This window comes from Copadichromis virginalis, linkage group LG5, assembly GCF_057382275.1.
Source record: "Copadichromis virginalis isolate Kocher_CV1m ecotype Utaka linkage group LG5, C_Virginalis_male_GT1.1, whole genome shotgun sequence".
Lineage (NCBI taxonomy): Eukaryota > Metazoa > Chordata > Actinopteri > Cichliformes > Cichlidae > Copadichromis > Copadichromis virginalis.
In genome coordinates, this window is record NC_140622.1 from 25,166,950 (window position 1) to 25,189,871 (window position 22,922).

The 22,922-nt window shown below is 40.3% G+C and overlaps 1 protein-coding gene across 1 annotated transcript; it reads right to left on the minus strand.

Annotated features, from left to right (window-relative positions):
* Window positions 1–118: 118 nt before the first annotated feature.
* Window positions 119–21,590, minus strand: LOC146709818 (uncharacterized). The gene is made up of 18 exons (XM_085456961.1): window positions 21,428–21,590; window positions 17,313–17,486; window positions 17,115–17,235; window positions 16,661–16,872; window positions 16,474–16,566; window positions 15,912–16,077; window positions 13,655–13,726; window positions 12,324–12,439; window positions 9,801–9,899; window positions 8,209–8,307; window positions 2,745–2,842; window positions 2,520–2,640; window positions 2,152–2,264; window positions 1,817–1,958; window positions 1,444–1,580; window positions 1,254–1,371; window positions 514–575; window positions 119–422 (listed from the first exon to the last, which is right to left on the minus strand). Exons 1-18 carry the CDS (start codon window positions 21,440–21,442, stop codon window positions 203–205), a joined length of 2,178 nt encoding a protein of 725 aa, XP_085313087.1. The 5' UTR covers window positions 21,443–21,590; the 3' UTR covers window positions 119–202.
* Between the last annotated feature and the right edge of the window lie 1,332 nt (window positions 21,591–22,922).

Below are 22,922 nucleotides of genomic sequence, written 5' to 3' on the forward strand. Positions count from 1 at the left end.
AATTCAGATAACTTATTTCCAATGTAAAACCTTGAAGTTTAAGATGGAGAACAAATGCAAAAATTGTCAATTTTGATGCGAAAGTCCACAAAATTTAGAAACTGATACAAATTCAGGCTGGTTTAATTTGATTGTTTTAATGAAATTCAAACCCAGTTTGTATCTTATTTATTAATTTAACTTACAAATAAAACAGAAAACTTCAGGAAGGCAGATTTTCAAGGCTGCTGAGGGCAGCCAGGGGACCTGAGCGGTTCAAGTGGTTTTTCTGTGTAGAGGTCAGGTTCAGGTAGCTCATATCTGCTGATTGACACACAATCTCAGACGCACGACTGTAACAAGTCCCATCTGTCTGCTTGGAGTGACCTCTAAGTGTACCATCCAACAAGGCCTGAGCTTCAGACTGCTCAGGTGAAATCACACTGTGGATGCAAAGTTAACAGACATTTAATTAGGTTTCATTGTTCCTAACAAATTAATTTGAGGCAAGTTCTGAATCACTGCTGGACCTACCTTGAAGACTGCTGAGGAAGAGACTTGAAAACTTGCTGGTCATCTGGCATTTTCTTAAGTTTCTAATCACACAAAACAAGCAGCAGATTAATATTAAATTCAAAAGATGGGCTTTATCTGTTAAGACCCAGGACACAGTCAGGCTGTATCAGTGTAGTCAAAGACTCAACAAATATTAAATTATGTTATGTTAGCATTTAACATGCTACAGACCTCAGTTAGCATGTTAAAGTTCATGACAGCACAATCAGAAAAAAGTGAATAAATGTGGCTTGTTTGAAGAGGCTCCCAGGAGAAAGCCTCTTGAATCAGAGCAAACCACACAATGGAACAATGTCCTTTGGAAAGACGAGACTAAAGTGATGTTTGACGAGAATGTCCAGTGCTGTTTGGCAAAAACCAAACACAACTCATCAGCACAAACACTTCATACCAACTGCCAAGCACGGTAATGGAGGGGTGAGGATTTGGGCTTGTAGTCACAGAGTCAATCATTAAATCGTTAAATTTTGATGAAAATTTAACGATCTAAGGCCAAAGTTGGCAGAGAGTGAATTTTTCTTTTTTACCAAGGTGTATTTACGCAACACCTTTGAGGCAGAGCCTAATTATAGGTTTAGGAATTTCTATTTTATTAGAAAGGCTCATAGATCATTCTTATGATAGCCAAATAAATGGAAAACATAAAACAACATGGAGCATGTGTATAAAATAAAAGCATAATTAAGCACGAGTGGTACCTCAGCAAAGTGAAGCAGCTCCGTCTTCTGCAGGCTGAACTCCAGGACAGCGAGCTGGTTGGACATTTGTGATATTTGGTTTCCGAGTTTCTTGTTTTCGAGCTCTAAAAGTTCCACCCTTAGGATCAGAACGAACATGAAGTCTGGATTGGATGACTTATCATTCAGTAAATTTCAGTAATTTCAGTACCTGCATTTGGATAAAGAAGCTTTTAGACAACTGTCCTCCTTCTTGTGCTCCTCCTCGTTTAGCTGTTGCAGTAGCTTCCTCCTCTCAGAGAGTAGTTTCTCATTTTCCACAGTTATGCTTATGACAAGCTCCTTCTCCTGAGCATGAAAAGGAAAAAAGAAACATTTACCACCTTCAGCTTTATATCAGCTCCTACAGTCCCCCTTGATGAACATTTACAAATTTGGCTTCATCACTGAACCAATAAGACAGCAAACAGAAGGACACAAGTAGCAGTTTTCTTTTTTCTTTTGGGGACATAAAATACAGACTAAGCAACTGTAAAAAGACTCAATGTTACTGCTCCACCTCAAAATTCCAAGTGCAGACTCACCTTTGCTACTGAATGACAGCACAAGGACAATTCTCTCTCTAGACTTTTTATCTTCTCATCACGCCAGGTGGTTTCATCTTCAAATTTCTGTTTGGCTCGGCAAAGTTTGGCCTTGTGTTTTTGCTTCATCTCGTGGAATTTGCTGAAGGGACATGGTAAAAAAATCAAATGCAAAAAGCTCATTTCATGATTGCAAAAGATGCCTACGTGTTACACTCTGCACAGCCGTTTTATTCCATTTAATTATAGTTGTCTCCTGTATGGATGAATGGACGTCTAATCATAATTACACGTCAAACTCATTGTATTTGTCACACTGATGTAAGTTAGGTTACCTTCGCTCTTCGTCAATGCAGTACAGGGTCTCGCAGATCTCGCTTTTAAGTGCCTCACACTCCTCTTGGGAGGACAGCAGAGTTTTCATTGCTTGTTGACAATTAATACACTCCTACAGTCCAAAATGAAAACATCAGCACAGACAGAATTTATTTTTATTTTTGGTGTTTACAGTTGGGGTTTTTGTGTTTGTTTTTGTTTGCCCAGAGCATTAAGTATCACCTTCTGCACATGTGAATTATTTATTTGCAGCTTTCTCTTTGAACTGAAAACATGAGCTAGGCAACTGTTATTTTTCCACTTTAGCACTATGACATGAAAGCAGGTTTAAATGTGTAAGCAGACCTGAGGAAATATGGGAAATTACCTTTTGTGGTCTGTTTTCTTCGCACTTTATCGTCTGTGGCTCTTCATCCGCTGTCACAAAGGAGTCATGTGACTGAGTGTTTACAAAAAGATAGGGATCTGCCTTTTTTTGTTTCAGCAGCCTTCAAACACAGACATGGACACACACTGAATATAAACCTTCATTCATGGGACTGTTTTATAGAAAATCCTGAGAGGTAGAAGGTCCAGGGATTGAATATCGTACATTTGATCCTGCAGGATGTCTTCACTGGTGTTGATATTTAGCACAAAGTTATCCACACTGGTTTGGGAACAGTCAACCTGCTGCTGAAGAGAATGTATCTAAACAGATGAGAAAAAAGATATAATGTAACAGAAAAGGCTGTTTATTTTATTAAAAAATTATTGGGACTCATCTGAAAAAATTCTCCATGTTCTTCTAATGTCTCAATTCGTCACCAAAAGCCATCTCGTGAGCACTGACGCTATTTAAAAAAAAAAAAAAAAAAATCGGCAGGCAGTTCTGATTGCTCTTAATCAACTTACTCACCCTGTACTGGACACAAAAAGATTCAGGCCCCGAGAATAGTTGGCGACTACGTGGCAACCACTGGTTATCAGGCAAAAGAGAGTACTATCTGACCAGTTGCAGGTGGTTGCTGGCAATCACTGTGAAATGAACTGCTAAAGCCTCAGTTGGGGTGGCTGTAGCTCAGGTGGCAGAGCAGGTCAGCCACTAATCAGAAGGTCGGTGGTTCGATCCCAGGCTGGCTGCATGCCAAATATCCTTGGGCAAGATATGGCACCAAGATACTAACCCCATGTTTGCCTACTGGTGGTGGTCAGAGGGCCCGGTGGCGCCTGTGTCCGGCAGCCTCGCCTCTGTCAGTGCGCCCCAGGGCAGCTGTGGCTACAATGTAGCTTGCTATCGCCAGTGTGTGAATGGGTGAATGACTGAATGTAGTGTAAAGCGCTTTGGGGTCCTTAAGGACTAGAAAAGCGCTATACAAATGCAGGCCATTTACCATTTATGCACACTTTAAAAACTGGTCAGCAACGTCATTTGTCGTTGCTGATAAGTTGGCGAGCACTTGCTGGAAGTTGGTTGCTGTTGCCAGCATGAACATTGTTTGTGCTATATGGGATACAGTGCTGCACTGAAAACTTCTTTGTAACTGCAGGTTATCAGGGTCACCTGTGGTTTCTAAGACAGCCCATAACTACTCATGAAAAAGCAGGCAAACTTTTAAGAGTGCAGCTCAAAACCTGTGATGGATACTGCTCAACTTTTTAAATGTGTTGGTTTGTAAAGCACAACTTTACTTTACTGGTTACTGGTTTGTCTTGCAACCAATTGCTTGGTGGTTAGGCAAGTGTTTGTAAACAAATTGGTGTCTTTCACAAAAACTATGGGTTACAGGCTGGTTGGGAAAAACCAGAGGCCTTGAGTAAGTCACAGTCCTGTTAACAGGGGTTCAGAATTCAGGGTTGTCACGTGGGTCATGCAGCTTTCATATAGTTCTCACAAGCGCTTAGCAGGTGGTTAAAATATGTGCTGATAACATACAGACGTGTTTTTTACTTGAAGACTTGAAGACCTAGCTAAGGCTTTCAGATCTCTATGAAACTGTATTATTCTGTCTTAGTTACCTTGGTCTTTCATCCCATTGAATGCATGTATGCGTACCTTTGTCTATAAAAGTTTGTGTGTGTGTGTATGTATCTATGTATCACATTGTCCAGTAGGGATGGGTATCGAAAACCGGTTCTTGTTGAGAACCGGTTCCCACTGTTTCAATTCCTTGGAATTGTTTGCCATTTTTGCAAACGATTCCCTTATCGATTCCAGTCGCCCCGAATGACGTCACCACGTTGCGGAGCGTCATTTACCTGGCAGCAAACGCGGCGCCTAAGCGGCTTAAACACTCAAAAGTTTGGTCATACTTTACGAGAACAGATGACAGCAGGGCAACTTGCAATACTTGCAAGTAGATATTTCATAAAGGAGGAAACGCTACGAATATGCAAAAACATTTGCATATGTGTGTTTTGTGAGCAAATGTTTTTGCATATTCGTTGCAAATGCTTCCGCTCCGGACTCATGAATCTCAACCCAGCAGCAGCGGTAATGTTTGCATGTCCTCTCCCGTTAATGTGGCAGAAAATAAACAACTAACAGTGCATATTATGTTAGCCTTATTACAAAACCTGCCTTTACTGTGCATTTAGGTGACCATGATGAGAGAGACAGACAGAGTCTGGCTCAGATGCTGGCAGTTCTCGCTCCTTTTAGGCCTGGATAGACGAATGTCACCGAGCAGTGACTAAGTTTGTGGTAAAAGACTTGCACCCATTTGCCACAGCAGATGCCCTCGATTTTCAGTAAGTGAATGTGTTTAATTGTAGTCAGGTACATTACTGGATATTCTTGTGTAATTGCTACAGAATAATTTATGTTGACGGGTAGTTTTTACATTTGTTTACAATACAGGTCTCCTGAGGTTGCTTAATCCACCTTGGTAGAGGTGTGTTTTCAGTCCCACCTATTTAGCAAGATTACTCAGCAAGATTACTCAACAACTGTCAGACAGAGCAAAGGAAGAAACATATTAAATTTTCGATTTTAGATCTCTCTATTTAAAACTGTGATAAGCAGTTCGTGGACGCACTTTTCACATGTCATTCAAATCATCCTTCTAATTGTAATTTAGTATATATTAAACCTGACAGCGACGAAAGAATTCAGCACTTCTCTGCTGAAACTCTGTATTATAAACAGCAAAGGTTTACCTGTCAAGGTGTGTTGTAGCGCTTAGGTGTGTTGAGGTAACAAACTGCAGGGTGTAGGCAGTACAAATAGTGTAAACAAAAGGCGGCCTTTAATAGCTGATATGCATAAAGTAACAAAAAATATGAAGGTTAAAAAAAAATCCCAAACTGATGATTTGTAACAAAATCACATATGGGAACTGGAGCTAAAGAAAGTCAAACACTAGACGGCAAACTATCTTGAAACATACTTGAAACATCTTGAAGCAATAGACTCAACTATATGAAAAGAAATCAAACTCTCTGTTAGAATAATACAAAAGAATCGAATCGGGAATCTAAAACTCAAACTACCAAATACAAGAATAAAGAATTCACTCATTAGATTAAAAAAAAAAAGAAACCCAAAACTGAAATATAGACCTAAAGCTCAAACACCACATAAACCTTAAAGACCATGAGAGATCTTACTTCCTCCTCACATTCAACATTTTTCTGTCATACTGGACATGACGCAATTAGTCAGCAACAGCTCCGAGAGGTTTTCTGACTCTTGCTGGGTGAAATCAGAAGCAAAGAAAGTCTTGTTTTCACAAATACACTACAGCTTGGAGAGCAACTGTTCGGTGTTAGACAGGTGTGTCACTTCCATGCAAATTACAGGCGACATATATACTTGTATACACTACGTACCTGTACTAAGTGTTTATATACTGAAATTACAACGTTAAGCATTTGACCCGTATGCTCAAATTGTTTGTGACCCATATATTTAGGTCAAGCATTATTTACATTTGTAAGAACACCTGTTGATGCACACAGGTTGTTTTGAGATTTAATAACTGGAAATAATGTGTAGGTTTGTGGCCTATTTTGAGCGCTTTGTGACATATGGTTGGTAGAAATAGGCCAATCTTTTTTTTTTTTAGTGTAAGCAGGGCTCTAGAGTGCGACCAATTTGGTCGCAAATGCGACCAAATTTTTCAGTGGTGCGACTAAAAATAAATATTTGGTCGCACAGGTGCGACCAACTGTTCCGGTAACAAAAAAAAAAAAATCTCTGTAACTCTCCGTGTGGTCAACAACAGACACACATTATGCCCCTATCGTGGACTAAACCAATCAGAGATAGTCAGGGGCGGGACCTCTCTGATTGGCCGTGGTCCAGTTGAAAGTGCAGGTGGAAGAGAGAGGTGAGTAGCTTGAATAAAGCGATATCAATTCATTAACGGATTCCACACAAAGACCCAAACACGGAGCGGACCCAACACATCAGAATCAGCTTCGTCTTTCTCGGCTTTCTCACCCGACGGCCTGAACACGGACACGCTGTCGGAGCTTAGCGATTCTTCGGGTCCGCGCTGTGTTTACGTCTTTTTGCGCTGATTCTGAGCTGCAGGTTTTGCCTCTCTCCAACCAAAATTCACCGAGCCTGCAGCAAAAGAAGCAGCAAACTGCGCTTCACATTTGATCAATGTCGTCATGAATTCCCTCTGACTTTTGCTGTTTTGCTTCCACCACGATAAAAATCACACTTCCTGCACAGCTCTCTCTCTCTCTGTACTTCAGGAACAGTTTCCCGTCTCAAATCTGTTTTCTGCATTATTCATTCGCTTATTACCAACCAGTCTAGCGTTGTTTACAGCGCTTTTTCTTTTTTCACTTAAATGACCTCGGACAAGATAGCCTAATTTCTGCTGTTCAATACTGAAGAAATTTAAATTTCTTAAAATTATGCAAAATTGCAGAATATTTTTAAGGTTATCTGCTATAAAAAGCCAGACCAGGAAAATCTCCTTCATGTTTTCCTGTGTTTTATTCTCAGTTACTTTCACACAAAGGCATCTGCTGTGATTTTCACAATTCTGATGAAGTCTCATGTGTATCAGTACTGATAAATGATCAGAATTATAATATTTCTGACTGTCTGAGGCTAAATTGAATCAAATCAGGACTTTGAGAACCGGAATTGAATGGATTATAGAAATCAGTGATGATACTCAGCCCTAGTGAGCAGCCTAGGCCTGAGAGAAGTGGATGTACTGTAGCTGTGGGTAATAAGAAAAGATGAAAAGAACTATTGATAACTTTTTTGTTAAGTTAAGGCCTGATCTGTCTGAAATTCATAGCCAGTGCTCTGACATGGTGCCATCAATATTTGAATGCTGAAAAAGCACAGTGTATCCAGAAAAACACATTATATGCTGCAGTAAATGCACTGCCCAAGTGTCCCCTCTCCCCACGGCCTTTCAGCAGCAGACAGCAGCAAACAGGTCGTCAGAGGAGGCCAAGATGATGATTAAGTTTTTAACATTTTCTACAATATTGACAAAGCACTTTAAGCACAAGTTTGTTAGTTAATAATTTAGAAATTAATATTGTCTGTATGGACTTCCCCCCCCAAAGAAAGTGCACATGTAAAACTGCGGTGTTAAGCGATGCGGTTGAAAAATTTGAGTGCGCCTAACTTTTGTGCCGGTACGCCTAAATTTTTAAAGTTAGGCGTACCGGTGCGCCCATGTCAAAAAGTTAGTCTAGAGCCCTGGTAAGGGTGGCATAACAGTCATTATTTTTGACTTCATGAACTGACCTCAGCCATAAGCCTGTGAAAATGAGCCCAAAAATGATTGATGATAAGGTCTGGGAAGAAAGCCCAGAAAGTTATACAAAGAGGGTGTTGAATGTCATAAGAAGCAAAGTTGTGTAAATTGATGCACTGATTAAAGTTAGACACATTTATTAGGTAACTGTTGTAAGATAACGATTCAGAGACAATTGGGGAAATAGATAGAGTTTAGTATTGGAATCAAATACCAGGTTTTCTGTCTTTGCCTTTGTGTGTCTCTGTGTGCTGTTTGTGCTTATGTGTTGTCTTCTGTTCATTGTGATGTTCTGTTTTGTTTGCATGACGGTTTTAACTTATTAATATATTTACTTACAGTTTCCTCTTTTTCCAAAAGGCTTCTCCTCTCTGCAGTGAGCTTTTCTTGCAAATGTCTGCAGGTCTTGTTGCTCTGTACCAGCTCTGCTGTTGGAGACTGAAAGAAGTACAAAATCAAACTTTACATTTTATTCAAGCGCATCAATATGAAGAACGTAAATAATGAAATCTTTCTTTCTAGCCAATCTGTACTGACTGTTGTGATGTTGGGCAGACATAATATTCAGGTATTTGTAAGCTTGTGTCACAGTCCTGTGTAGGTGACCCTGTATTTTGAGTTTTGTACTTTTATTTTTTATTTCATCATGGTTTATGACTGCTAGTGTTTTGGTGTCTGTTTTGTATGTCTAGTGCTCTAGTTGTTCTTTGGTCTGTGATTTCTAGTTCTTAGGTTTTGTTCCTGTGCCCCTCATATGTAGTGTAGCTTTAGTTCTGTCTTCATGTCTATTTTCTTGTTCAGTGGTGTCTCATGTCGCAGTTGTTGTTGCTGTCCCTGTGCTCCGTACTTTCTCTGCTCAGCGTCAAGTCCATGCCTCTGTGCCTGCCGTGTGTTTCCTGTTTTTATTCTGATAGTCCCTGTCCTGTGTTCTGGTTTTGCGTCCCCTTGTCTCGTTACCTCTGATTACTCCCTGCTGTGCTCTCTTTCTGTGTCTCATTCCCTCATTACTCCGGTGTGTATTAAGCCCTCATCGAAAGTTCAGGTTGCTGTAGAGCACCTTCGGGATTTGGTGGAACAGGAAATTAGCATCAAATGTGCAGTCGACAAATCAGCATGAACTGTGCGATGCCTTAATTAGACAGCTATAACCAATTATAACTATTTCTAATTATATTTTATAATTTAACACATACTGAAATAGAATAACACAAACAGTGCGCAGGATTTTAACACATCCTCTCTTAGAGTGAAAGCAAAAGTGATATTAGTGAATTTTGAATAGCTGTTTTGGCTATTGAAGAAATGAGGTGACAGTTTTACAGCCATGTGTTTAAGTTCATGTTCTGATTTTTGTTATTTCAGGTACCTAAGTGTTCTCTATCTGTTCCTCCCCCTGCCTGTGTGTGTGATTCCTGTTGTGTCTCTACTCTTATTTTCTGTGCCGGGCTCCAGTGTGATTGTCCTCATTGTCTTCACTGTATTAATTACTTTCAGCTGATATATGTTGCCCACCTGTCTCCTACTGACTGACCAGCCATCTGTGCAAAGATAGTTCTGTTTTTCTCTCTGTCAAGCTGTGTTATGTTTGCCCAAGCGCTGCCTAACCTTTCTTTCACGAGCTCATGTTTGCCCTCGCTCCTTTTCCCAGTAGGCTTTTGTTTATTTTATATTATTCAAACAGCAGTTAAAACTTTCCATGTCATACTCTCACTCCTGCATTGTGCATATGAGTCTCCTGCCAATGTAAACCCCAAATTTGCTGTTGCATTCTTAGTTGTGCATTTATGTAAGAGCAGTACCAAAAATAGCACAAGACCAGTTTAGAAGGTTTCAAAGCTAACTTCCTCCAAATGCTCCTGTCACTAAAATATGTATATATAGCATAAAAATGCAAAACCTTGAGTGAATACATCATGTTTAAACAGACTTACTTGAGTCATCTCTGTTGCTTGTTTGACTGGAACCTCTTTAGTTAGGAGCTCCTGTAAGGCTGCCTTCAACTGCTCTGCTTCTTCTTGCAGCGACACAACCTAAGACAAACACACATACAGTAGACAAGTTGTTATTTCACTATTCATTCATTCATGTTTGTGTTATTTGATGCTTAAATAATTAATTAGCCGATCTACAAAATAAAACACACACACACACACAAACCAATCCTCACAGGGGCCTTTATGCTACATATATTTGCATAATGTCTGTTCTGCACATGCAGTTAACATGTAAGTGCATGTACCTCTCATGTACTTCATATTCAGCCGTGAATTAACAGCAAAGTCGAAATGCGAACTGAGAACTTTGCTATTTTGTTTTAATTTAACTAAATTTTGCTGCACAGAAAGTAACAGCAAATAAATCTAACACAGTTTCACAAAGATACAGTATTGCACAAAAGTCTTGCCCCAACCCTCATTTCATTATATTTTGCTTCAGAGAAGTGAGAGCTCCTTGTATTTATTAAAAAGTGGTCCTGAGCAATAGTTCTCCAGGTTTTCAGAAGGTCTTTCAAAGTTTTTCTTTAGACACTGGCTGCTTTTTCACTCATTTTCAATCCAGTCCTTCAACCTGATCCTTTTTCAGAGGAATGTTTTTTTGTTTGTTAAGCTGCTTAATGCTGACTTATGAATTAGTCAAATTCATAAGCACAAAAAATGCACCTAACTTACAGGATGAACCACTATTGTGCACACACATAACAGACAACCTGCTACTTTGTTCCTAGCAGCCTGCTGGAAAAACACATAATTTATTCCCATTTATTGCCATGTCTTTAGTTGGCGAAAGAAAACATAGTTTGAAGGCATAAAATAGTATTTTTGCATTAACAAGGTGATTGTTGGTCAAATTGTTGGTGAAATCTTGTGTGGTATGTATGGAGAAGGTCAGGAGAGAGGTACAACAGTGAGTGTCTACAGCCATCTGTAAAACATGGTGGTGGTAAAAGACTGCTTCATATAAGGCCAAAGAGTGGTCATCCATCCATTCGCTTCCGCTTATCCTTTTCAGGGTTGCGGGGGGCATCGGAGCCTATCCCAGCTGTCTTAGTGCGAGAGTTAGGGTACACCTTGGACAGGTTGCCAGTCTGTCACAGGGCTAACACACAGACAGGAGACAACCAATTGCACTTGCATTCACTCCCGCATTCACACCTATGGGGAATTTAGTGTTTCCAATTAACCTATCCCCACTAACTGCATGTCCTTGGACTGTGGGAGGAAGCCGGAGTACCCGGGGAGAATCCACGCAAACACGGGGAGAACATGCAAACTCCACACAGAAAGACCCTGGCCTGATGGTGGAATTGAACTCAGGACAGCAGGCAGCACAGTGGCACAGTGGTTAACACTGTTGCCTCACAGCAAGAAGGTCCTGCTCGTGTATACTTTTTCTTTATATGTATGTGTGCTTCTGTGACATGCTGCTCCTGGACATTCATAGCTGCTCTGTGTAGTTTGATGCGAGTATATGCTTGTACATAGGGGTACAGTTGTAAAGAGGAAGTATAGGATGTATCACTGCTGATTAAAAATAAATAAAAATTGAGTTTAAAAAAGAAAACATGGTGGTGTTTGGTGGTTTAGAGCTGTATTAGAGCCACTGGTGTTGGAGATCTCGTCCAATTTGATGGAAGCATTAACGCAGAAAGCTACAGTCCAATTTTGATGCACCATATAGTGCCATCTGGAAAGAATCTGATTGGCAACACCTTCATTTCTCAGCCTGATAACAATCCCAAACACATTTCCAATGCAATAAGCGCACACTAGGATAGAGAAAAAACACAGTGAAACACAGTGCTCCCCAGAGACCTCAGCATTATTGAAGCAGTGTGGGATCATCTGGACAGAGAACAGAACAACAGGTAGCCGACATCCAAAGAAGAGCTTTAAATGTCCTTCACGAAGCCTGGAAAACTATTTCTGAAGACTACTTAAAGAAATTATAAGATGCCTTGAAGAAGCGGGTGGCTGTAGCTCAGGTGGCAGAGCAGGTCAGCCCCTAATCAGAAGGTCGGTGGTTCGATCCCAGGCTGCATCCTGGCTGCATGCCAAATATCCTTGGGCAAGATACTAACCCCATGTTTGCCTACTGGTGGTGGTCAGAGGGCCCGGTGGCGCCTGTGTCCGGCAGCCTCGCCTCTGTCAGTGCACCCCAGGGCAGCTGTGGCTACAATGTAGCTTGCTATCACCAGTGTGTGAATGGGTGAATGACTGAATGTAGTGTAAAGCGCTTTGGGGTCCTATGGACTAGAAAAGCGCTATACAAATGCAGGCCATTTACCATATAGGCTACGTTGAAGAATAAAGATGAATTTCAAGTTTGTTACAATTATTTGTCTTTTACACCGTATATACATGTATGTTTACACATTTCAATAAATTACTGCACCTGTTTCCCAAAATCTTCATTGTATGTTTTTGTAAATTACTTTATTCTAGCTGGTCTCTTACCATCTGCTTCAAAGAGGTTTTCTCAGCATCCAAGGAGCGAACCCTATTCCTCAAGGCTCTGATCTCGAGGTCCAGGCGATCATTTAGCTCTTTAGTCTTTCGCAGTTCCACCATTTCTTTAAAAAAACAAAAAAGTACTTATTAGATCAGCGGTCCCCAACCTTTTTTGCGCCATGGACCGGTTTATGTCAGACAATATTTTCATAGACCAGCTTTTAAGGTGTCGCGGATAAATACAACTAAATAAAACCAGTACTGGTACCAAATAAAAAGAAGATTTCGTCATAACACACAGGAACAGACCCAGGGAAACAGAGTTAACAATAAAAACAATTTAAAAAATAACGCTAAAAACCCTGAAAACCATGAATTTCACACCCGAGTCTCAACTCTTGCAGCCCAGTACCAAACGACTCACAGACCTGTACCAGTCTGTGGCCCAGGGCTTGGGGACCGCTGCATTAGATGATGATAATGATGATAATAATAATAATACAACATGCTATCACTGTTATCGTTTTTATTTTACTTTAAACACTTTGAAGGTCTACTTAATAAATGCGATTAAAAGATTCATTTCTATTTTTTAAAGACTGTACTACCTGCTGTACTCCACATTTCTGAAGCTAAAATAATGCTCCAGCAGTTTAAATTTATTGGGCCAAGTCTATTATACAAAACACTGATGGCCACCAGCGCTACCCCTCAGCATACTAGTAGATGCATCTATGTTGTAAATGGAAAAATCCTAAGTCACTTCCTTCTCGAGTTATCGTGTTCGCAAGATTTTCAGAATACTTAAAATCTGAACTTGAACTTATCTGAGATTTTTAGGAGATACACGCGAGGCATGAATCTGAATACCCTAACTCGGGTTTCAATGCCACCTGCCCACCTGGCAGGATGACAACAATACCCCATCAGGCTTTTACAGGTGAGGGGTTAATAAAAGCTGTTTCCTTGCTGATCTGCGGTGGAGGGAAAACTAAAAGAAGGGGTTTTATTCCAGTTCATGAATCTGAACTGTATGGGGCGTGTAAACCTGCTTTTGTCTTCGTTTCACAATTAGTTCTTTGAAAACTGTTGTTTAGAATGCAATTTCTTGGTAGTGGCGAGGTGTGTTGTTGGCTCAGCTGCAGCGGATGTGCGGCGCAGTTTCAGGGGAAATGTGTGGCGTAAGCTGGAGCACGGATGAATGCTGAATGACATTTCACCAAAGAGCCACTATAAAGCTATTATAACAACCAAAGTGAATCACAAACTGTGTCTGGCTATCTGTTGGGAATCCGTAGTGGCAATTTTGTGCTGAAAACATGCAAAACAATTCTCACCATATTTCTTCAGCTTTTCTACCTCCTGCCGGAGCTGCTCCACCTCCTGCTGTGCTGATTGCAACTCAGGCTCTGAAAAACAACATAAGCTAGAGTAAGCACACACTTCTCTGAACAAAGTTGCTGGTTAAGTTTTGTTACAGGGGTGCAAAACTTCGGTTTTATTTGAAGAGTATGCTTATGTGTTATACAAACAAGGCTAAAAATCGGTTCCAGATTTAGCTAAATGTGGCATTTTCTTTTCAAGCAGTCATGGCTGATTATTTTACACTAAACAAAAATAGGACTGAACTTTGAGGTTGCATGCTTTCTACTAGTTTCATTTGACATACATATGTATTCAGAGTCAAATAAAACAAATCCATCTTGAACTGTACACTACAGAATAACAAGAGAACAGATCTAACCTGGCCATGAAATAGCCTGTTAGCCAAATGTCTAGTTACTTTTGAGCCTATGAAAATCTTGTAGATAAGTTATAACTGCATTTGGAAATGGGCGATTTATTGATTGATGTATTTTTTTCTTCTTCTTTTTTATGATGATGATGTGCGTTGAATGACCCTCTCCTTGTATGTGTATATTTTCTCTTTTATCCCAGGAGAGGCTCTAATGTGAATGAAATAAAGAATTCTGATGTGTTACTCACAACAACCAGTGTATCACACAGTACTTGTTAATTTTTCTTCAAATAATGCTTTGCTTGTGTATTGTTAGTGCAATTATTTCCCAGAGAGAGTATTTTTTAATAATTTGTTACATTACTTTTACATGAGATGAGCTGTCACATACTGTAATTACCAGTAAACAATCAAGCTTAGACTACACCTCCCCACGTGACAGAAACTCTATCCTGATGAGGAACATATAAGATCTTCTTTTTAGTGTTTAATCATTAACACAAAGTCGAGAACAATGCCAGTGAATCTTGTGAATTGTGGACGCATGGACAGACAGACAAAGGATGATGAACCTATCACCTTGCCATAAATTTACTGGTCCTTCAGCAGGATGAGCAAAAATCCAGCCCAAAAAGCATTTCACAAAGAAATGTCTGTGAAGGTTCTCAGTCATCCAGGTCATTGTAGTCTAAGGAGCCTGGAAAGAAAGGCATCTGGACTTCTTTAAGTTTCCTTGAAGACGTTTCACCTCTCATCCAAGAAGCTTCTTCAGTTCAAAGAGCAATTGGTGGAGAGTCCCAGATTAGAGCGGGTGAAGCTGGTTCTGTTTTCCAAGGAGCTTGTAGTCATTTTCTGTGGTTTGAAAGACGAGTGAAAGAAGCCATCTATGTCCACTGTGAACGACCATCTTTGAACAGAGGCGGGGGTTTATGAGACCAACTGTCTGCCATCTATAAACCAGTTTTTAGATCCCTTCCCAGACGCCTTAATGCCCACTCACATCCTGGGACATTTGACCTCAGTAAATCACATGATAGGGTGTGAAAATGGGTTCACCCGAAACCTTGGCTGATTGTGAACCACACCTGTTTTCACACCTTGGCTGATGTGATTAGGTAGAGGACACTCCCATAGGGCTTAAAATCTGGGACTCTCCACCATTTGCTCTTAGAACTGAAGTGAAGACACTTCTCGGATGAGAGGTGAAACATCTTCAAGGAAACTTTAAAAAGTACGGACGCTTTCTTTCCAAATTCCTTAGACTTCACAAAGAAATGCTCAGCCACAATTTCTCCACTGTAGAAAGAGGCGTGGGTGGAAACGGAGGCTGTAATGCTGCATGCCTGACTGCTTATCACGCCTTTGTTACCTTAGTATTTTTCCTCTACCATACACACAAGCTGAAGCCAGCAAACTATAGTGTAAGTGTGCAAGTAAAAACATGGTTTTTTTTGTCTGTTTGTTTCTAATCCCCCGTCTTGCAGATGCCTAAGGATGGCATGTAATGCAACTAACAAGATAGCTGCTTGATTTGCAATTTAGTACGGTAATTCTGAAGATTACCTGTGACTAAATTAACTATACTTAGGAGTGTGCTATACCAAACAAGGTGGTACTGCAAGGACAACATAATCACCTCAGGATTAAGTCAAAGTGAACGTCTATTCCAAATTCAAAGAAATTACCTCAGTGCATTATTGCAAAATGTCCATGAATGGGAGGGACCAAATGCCTCCAGGAAAAGCTGCATTTAGCATATCCATATAAACACAGAGACAATTGTGATGGCAAGCCACCATGAGAAATCAGTTTAAGAATGACAGCCTCTTTATAAATTGTTGATTAATATCTCTCACCATATGCTCTCTGGGTCAAATGAGCAGACTCCAGCTCATCAGTCAAACGCCGGATCTCATTGTGTGCCATTGCCAGCCGGCGGGAGCCCTCCTCCAGGTCCCGCTCCAGCCGGGAGCACTCTCTTCCCAAACTACTTTCCTGGCCAGCCAAAAATCTGGCCTCAGCCTGCGAATACAACACGCATCAACTTACTGCATGTCCAATACAGCAATAACTGACAAGCTCTAAAAGGAAGTAAGCAGGAGCAGGAACATATAGCGTAAATGTTTAAAGGTCCATGCAAGAACTGGACACCTTGAGAAGTGCAGTGGGTCAAGATGCATCAGTCGGGTAGTATCTTGAAATTCTTCTGCCATGCAAATTTCCTAACCTGTGCTCAGAACAGAGCTAAATAACACTGGAACAGAAAATAAAAGTTTGTAGTTAATGTGGCGAGTGGCTAACGTGCAAGATCTTTATGTTTACACATTATACAAAAACTAAAGTCAGCATCAGTTCCTGAGAGCAATCTTAGTGTTTGTTAGTATTTAAAGGAGATGAGCGAACTAACGACATACATACAGGAATAAAAGTATGTTTGTTCTGTGAAGACTTGAGTCCAAAGAGTTTTTTCCATGCGCTCTGCCCATGACGTGGTGCCCCCTTGTGGGCAGCCTGTGGAATAACATTTGAAGACAGCGTCACAGACTAGGAAAACAATATGCATGTTGGCCATATGAGACTGAATTTGTGATGTTCTTCCTCTAACCTGGGATACGCCGGTGCTCTTCACTTGTGCTCCTGTCCCCATATGGTTGGCTGTGTTTCCATCACCCGTCAACTTGTCTGTAAGCTCGCTTGTCTCAAGCAGGGAAGCCCTCTCCACCAGGAGGTACGCCACCTGCTCACTGGGGCTGCTGTGAATCAACTCTGTGAGACCCTGCTGGTACAGCATTTTAGCCACCTCGCTTATCTGGGCATCTGACAGAGGAAATCGGTGAGGGGAGTTGATTACTCACGAAACTTGTGGGTAATCAAGTAAATAGAGCATGTTTAGGATGCTAAAAGAATAAGAAAGTAGAGTCCTTTAGTGTATGAGACTAAAACATCTCTGTCTTTAGAAATTTATGGGTATATACCATCCAATAATGAGGAAACACTACATTAATTCTGCTCTTGGGTTACTGTAATCTGTATATTGTGTAGGTAAGAATTTTTCACACCTTGAAGTGATATTAGGCGCCGCAGCTGCTCCTTAAGGTGATCATTCTCATCTTGTATCTCCTGAGCCAAAACATTTTTGTGCTCCGTGAAGAATCTGATCTGCTCCAGCGACTTGCGTACCTTACGCACAGAAAGGACAGATAACAGACTTTCTCTCTTATCGTCACATTCTGATATCTTCAGAGGGGATACCTTACCTCCGCCATTTCTGCTAAGTGCTGAGAGCGGTGGGTTTCCAGGTCTCTGGTCACTTTGCTGAGGCGGCTCGTCGTGCGCTGAAGAGCGCGCCATAGCAAACACAGCTGAGCTTCCTTTGAGGAGTCAGGAGGAAGACCTTCCTCTTTACACCAAGCAGAGATCTCCTCCAGCTGCTTTTGGTGACAGTGAAGGCAACATGTGGCTGAAAACTCAAAACCAATAACACCACGTTCTGGGAGATTTTTACTGTTTCCTGCTTCTTGAATTACTTAAAGATAAATTAAGTATATGATAAGTTATTTTTTTAAAAGTCATTTTTCAGCCTGAGGATTGATGCTACAAGCTGCAGAGCAAAAACACTGCAACAAAAGAATGAAGTTTGGAAGCAGACGCTTATGCTCCAACACAAGACCAACTTCATTGTGCATCACTAAAGCCTGATTTAGACTTCAACACAACATAACCTCTGCGAGTGTCCAACTTCACTGCCTGCATTTATGCTTATTATGGACACATTGTAGGCAGTGGTGGTCCTAGCCTGTTTTGCTCCCCGGGCAAACACTCCCTCTGGCGCAGAGGATTGTACATTAACATAAAACTGTTGTCGAAATTCACCAGAGAAACACACACACACACACACACACACACACACACACACACACACACACACACACACACACACACACACGAAGAGGGAGAGAGTATGCATTGTATGCAAACAGATACCAAACAGCCATCATAATTCGTCATACAATGAGAACAGGACAAATCAACAACTGACAATGACTAATTAATATTAAAATCTGTAACACAATGTATTGTTTGGAGTTTAGTCTGTTACTGTTACTATTTTTACCATTTCTTTTTGGAGCAACTGTAACCCACATAATTTCCTTAGGGATTAATAAAGTATTCTGATTGTTTCAGGATGACTTGCCTTTATCCAATGACACATATGCTTACTTGTATCTATCGAAAAAACATTGGTGCAAATTATAAATCTGTATCATAATGTCTGTCCAGCCAGCCAGAGAATCCCCCCGCCCTCTCCTCCCTGTGCCGCAAGCAGCAGGCGCACCTCGCAAACGGAGGGCGCCCTTACTCCCAGCAAATGGCCGATAGAAAACCAATCGGTGCCTATGCCATTCCCAGTATGCGCTGGCATGACGTCGGGGCAGCATGAGTACCAGCAATTTTTTTTTTTTTTGCAGATGCTTGTGATCCATTAATCTCAACAACATTGCTTCAGTTCTGTGAGGTCTGCAGGATGTGAGTGAAGTTGCCCCCCCCACCTTCTTCAAATCTAACAAAAGTGGTATCAAACGTTTGTGCTACGTTTGTGCCAGTTTGTGCTGCTTCTGTTTTGAAGATATTAATGAAAATGTAAAGGTCAAACCCCCCTCCCCCCCACACACACACACATTAATGGAATCAAACAAAATTGATGTGAAACGTTTGTGCTGGTTTCCATCTGTCACGGCAGGTTAAGCCAATGTGTTTGGAAACAGGACCCAAAAGCAGATACTGTAGGAGACAGCCCACTCAGCCCTCACACATCTGGACACTATAGACTCATACTTTAGGATGCCGTTCATAGACTTCAGTTCAGCTTTCAACACCATCATTCACAAACTAGATCTGCAGAATCAACCTTTTGGGATTTATTTGCCTGGATGATTAAGCACGCATCAGGACATTATTTTATGAATATCTTTAAAATGATAGCAGCACAAACGTAGCACAAACATTTGATACCACTTTTGTTAGATTTGAAGAAGGTGGGGGGCCAACTTCACTCACATGTGCTCGAGATCATTGTCCTGTTTTATGATCCACCTGAATACAAACTTTAATGGACAGATGTCCTCTGTCAAGTCTCTGCTGTGTGGCAGGTAGGAATTGAACCAAAAGTGCATGTACTGTAAGATAAGGTTTAAAACTCAAAACAGCTTTATTTTCGACGCCTTGCAAAAATGACAAACTAAACAAATTCATGAGCTAATTATCAGGCAACAGGTGGAAGGGCAGCTGACACTAATCACGGCTAAATGAGACAAGGGAAGCAAAACTGAACATAACGTGCACAGGGTACCAAAACAAAAACAGGAAGTAACAGAACATGAGAACAAAAACATGGGCTTGACTCTGAGACAGAAAGGTAAACGAATATAGAGACCCAGACAAAGACATGAGAACTGACAAGAACAGCAGATAAACATGGAGACATGACTGACACTGAGACCCCCACAAAGACACAACAGCTTGATGCAGAAAGAAGACAAAACACAGAAAATATAGAAGTCGTGCAGAAGATGAAACATAGATGAGACTGGGACAGAGTGGACACAGAAGGGAACTAACATCATAACCAGCAACCAGGACTAGAGACACAGAAACTCAGAAAGACAAATAATTAAACTAAATATCATATAGAGACTAGAAGATAAATAACATCACATGTCCAAAAGAATCTGATTTTATTTTTTTTTAAATCAGACACAGGGGCCGTGACAGCCTCACACTTGACTTTAAAATACACTGGTATACATGCTGACTGGTCCTGTGGCTGCAAAACAAGTCAAATCATCAACCGTCCACCACTGTTAGTATATCCATGACACATTAAAGAACAAGGCTGGCAGAAGGAGAAAGAGAAAGATTTCAAAGACATTGAAAACTAATGAGAGATGTGTCTACAGACCTCAGAATAACTGCCAAGACACTCATAAATGATTTAGCCATGTCAGGAATTACTGTTCAAAAGAAGACAATCAATTTAACCCTGCACAGGAATAATCCACCAGGTCACTGATTAAGAAAAACTCCACTTCTGCAGGAGAGACACTTTCAAATCAGACTAAAATAAGTAAGGACAACCTGGAGAAAGATTATGCAAGCATGTCCTTTGGGCAGACGGGACAAAGCTACAGCTCTCTGGGCACCGTGACACTGCTTATGTTTAGAGAAAGAAGGGAGTCAGAAGGAAGCAATACCATCTTCATGGTGAAACACGGTGGTGGGACTATTATGCTGTGATGATGCTGGAATTTTTTTCTGTATTTTATTCATCTTTAGGCATGAAAAGCTTAATAAAAATACTTGAGAAAAAAAATCTGAATCCTGATTCTTTTTTATTCATGATGTTTTTGTCATAATTTATGCATGATAGGGTTAAATAACAATAATTACAGTTACACACTACATACATCTATAGTAACATTAAACGACCAGTGGGTGGGTGGGTATGGAGTGATACGTAAGTGTCCAATGTAGTGGTTTATGTGCAAGTATACATCAACACTGACACAAATGCAAGATAACAACCTTTGAATACCTCTCCACTGTAGTGACCACTATCCGTGAAAGGGTTAAGTATCCATTATGTATCCATGTAAAGATTAACTTTGAGATTAAAAATCTCTTATTCAAGAGAGTTATAACATAAAAGTTCTATAACTAAAAAAGTGCTATAATCTAATTGTAGAAAAAAACATACAACCAATTCGTAAAGCGCGTTGATGTCTATTTACCAACATTAACAACGATATTAGACCTAAAACAAAAAAATTGAGCCCTTACTGTCGTTCATACTTTCATTTAAAAAAAGACACTGATGACACAAACCGCTAAGCGGAAACACTCAAGAATAAGAACAAAGTTTTGAAGCAATGAGACACATTTTTATCAGTAATCGTTGTAGCTGTAAGCTTTCTGTGCTGTGGTTACACCTATTACATAAACGTCTGTTTCATCCTGTGCAGACAACTGGCATTAAACGGAGTGTCTAGGCTGAACCGCATTTTCTTCCTCGCTGTTTCTGTAGTTCAAAAACCTGACATAACTTAACATTACCACAAAAAATAACTAACTTAGAATGCATGCGCGTTAGTAGATCAGACTAAACCTCTTCCAGACACTCATGTTGAGTATTTTCTGAAAGGAAGCTGTTTTAAACGATTGATAAAGTATGTACGACTTCTATATTTGGTGTCTGCAGTTATATGGAAACGTCCTAATAAGTTGGTGATATTTTATTTTCTGTTGTAATGTAAAGTCGCAGGTTTTCGCTAGCTAGCCATGTAGTGTAGCCGCTGCGAAGAAAAGTTAACGATACCTCTTGTTGATCCATTTGTCCTTAGGTGAAGGAAAACAATTAAAAAAAATCCCAGTCTCACGTTTTAGCTCTCATTTCACCGCGGCCAAGCGAGCCGTCATTTGTGAGCCGCGGTCTAGCCAGCCGCCTCTTATCCGCTGCATAAATTGTGTGCGCTTCTACACTAAACTTTACGGCAGCGCCTGTTCTCCTTCATTCCTGGTCGCAAACTTAGAACCGCGTACACATACGCGTGCGCGTGCGTTCACAAATACACGCGCGCGCACACATTGCATCGGGTGATAGTTGAAGTCAAACTTTCAACACAATCCTCCTCTGGGCCACGTCTGGGCCAAGTTTAATTTCTATCAGCTGCAAGATTCCACAAAAATTAAAGGACAGTTATGCTCAAATTCAGTACAGTCAATGCAAAACAGTCACATCATATTCAAAATCATCCTTGATGGCTGATTTCAAAACATATTCCTCCACTGTACCTCTGGGCCAAGTTTCATCTGAAACCGTTTTCATACTCCTAAGAAATTAAAGTACAAGTCTGCTCAAATTTAAAAACTTTAAAGGAATGTGATAACGTAATGTAAGAATTTCTTAACTATTGTTCTTTAGTTTGGCTTTTTGTATATTAGAATGGTTGAGACACATTAAAAAAATGCTGGGTTATTATCTTAACTCAAATACTGGGTAAAAGTCGTTCGTAAGTTGGGTTGGTGTGACCAAATATTATTCAAAAGTTATGAATCAGGAGTTGGGTTGGTGATGTGCCGAGTTCTTCAATTCACTCCACAGCTTGACTCTGTCGGGTCATAGGTTTGGTAGCTTTGATCAAATACTGGGTCAAAACTTTACCCAATTGTTTGGGTTGAAGACAAGCCTCAGAAGAAGCCACATAAGTTTTCACAAACTGCCATTTTCAACTAGACTGTGACCTGATCACATATCACTGGACTTCTCCACTACTAAGAAATAAAACATGGTAAGTAAAAAGTGAATTCTACGCATTTGAAAGTCATAAGGTCATTTTTAACATTACAATTAACTGGTTTATTCTAGAACTTTACCTACTCGCTAAAGGCCTTTTAGCAGATAACACCAGCTAGCTTGTGATGAAGAAAAAGCAATTTTACTTAAAAATGTTTGATATCGTCTTTTAAAGTTAGTTTTGAAATGAGGCTGAGGTTGCTCTGTTTGACAAACCATTTAGAGATCACCCTATCTAGAACAAATAAAATATGAGATTTGGTGTTGCATTTGTGGGGAAAAGGTAAAAAGAAAAAGAAAAAAAGAAAGAGGAACAGTCTATCTAAACTAATTAATTTAATTTAATTATTTAATGTATCCTAAATGATCTATGTTGATAACATCATATTGTATTTTTAAATTTAAAAGGCAATGATAATTCATCTCATTTAGATTAAAAAATAAAGATAGATTGCGCCAATACTTTGACCTACTTTTTCTAGACCCCTTAAAGGGGCGCGCGCATATCTGCACTTAG

Excerpts from the sequence above, each read along its gene's own strand:
- LOC146709818 (XM_085456961.1), bottom strand. Across the intron at positions 16,567-16,660 it reads AGAGCACCGGCGTATCCCAG|GCTGCCCACAAGGGGGCACC; the intron begins GTTAGAGGAAGA and ends GTTATTCCACAG. Across the intron at positions 1,372-1,443 it reads GCTTCTTTATCCAAATGCAG|GGTGGAACTTTTAGAGCTCG; the intron begins GTACTGAAATTA and ends TCTGATCCTAAG.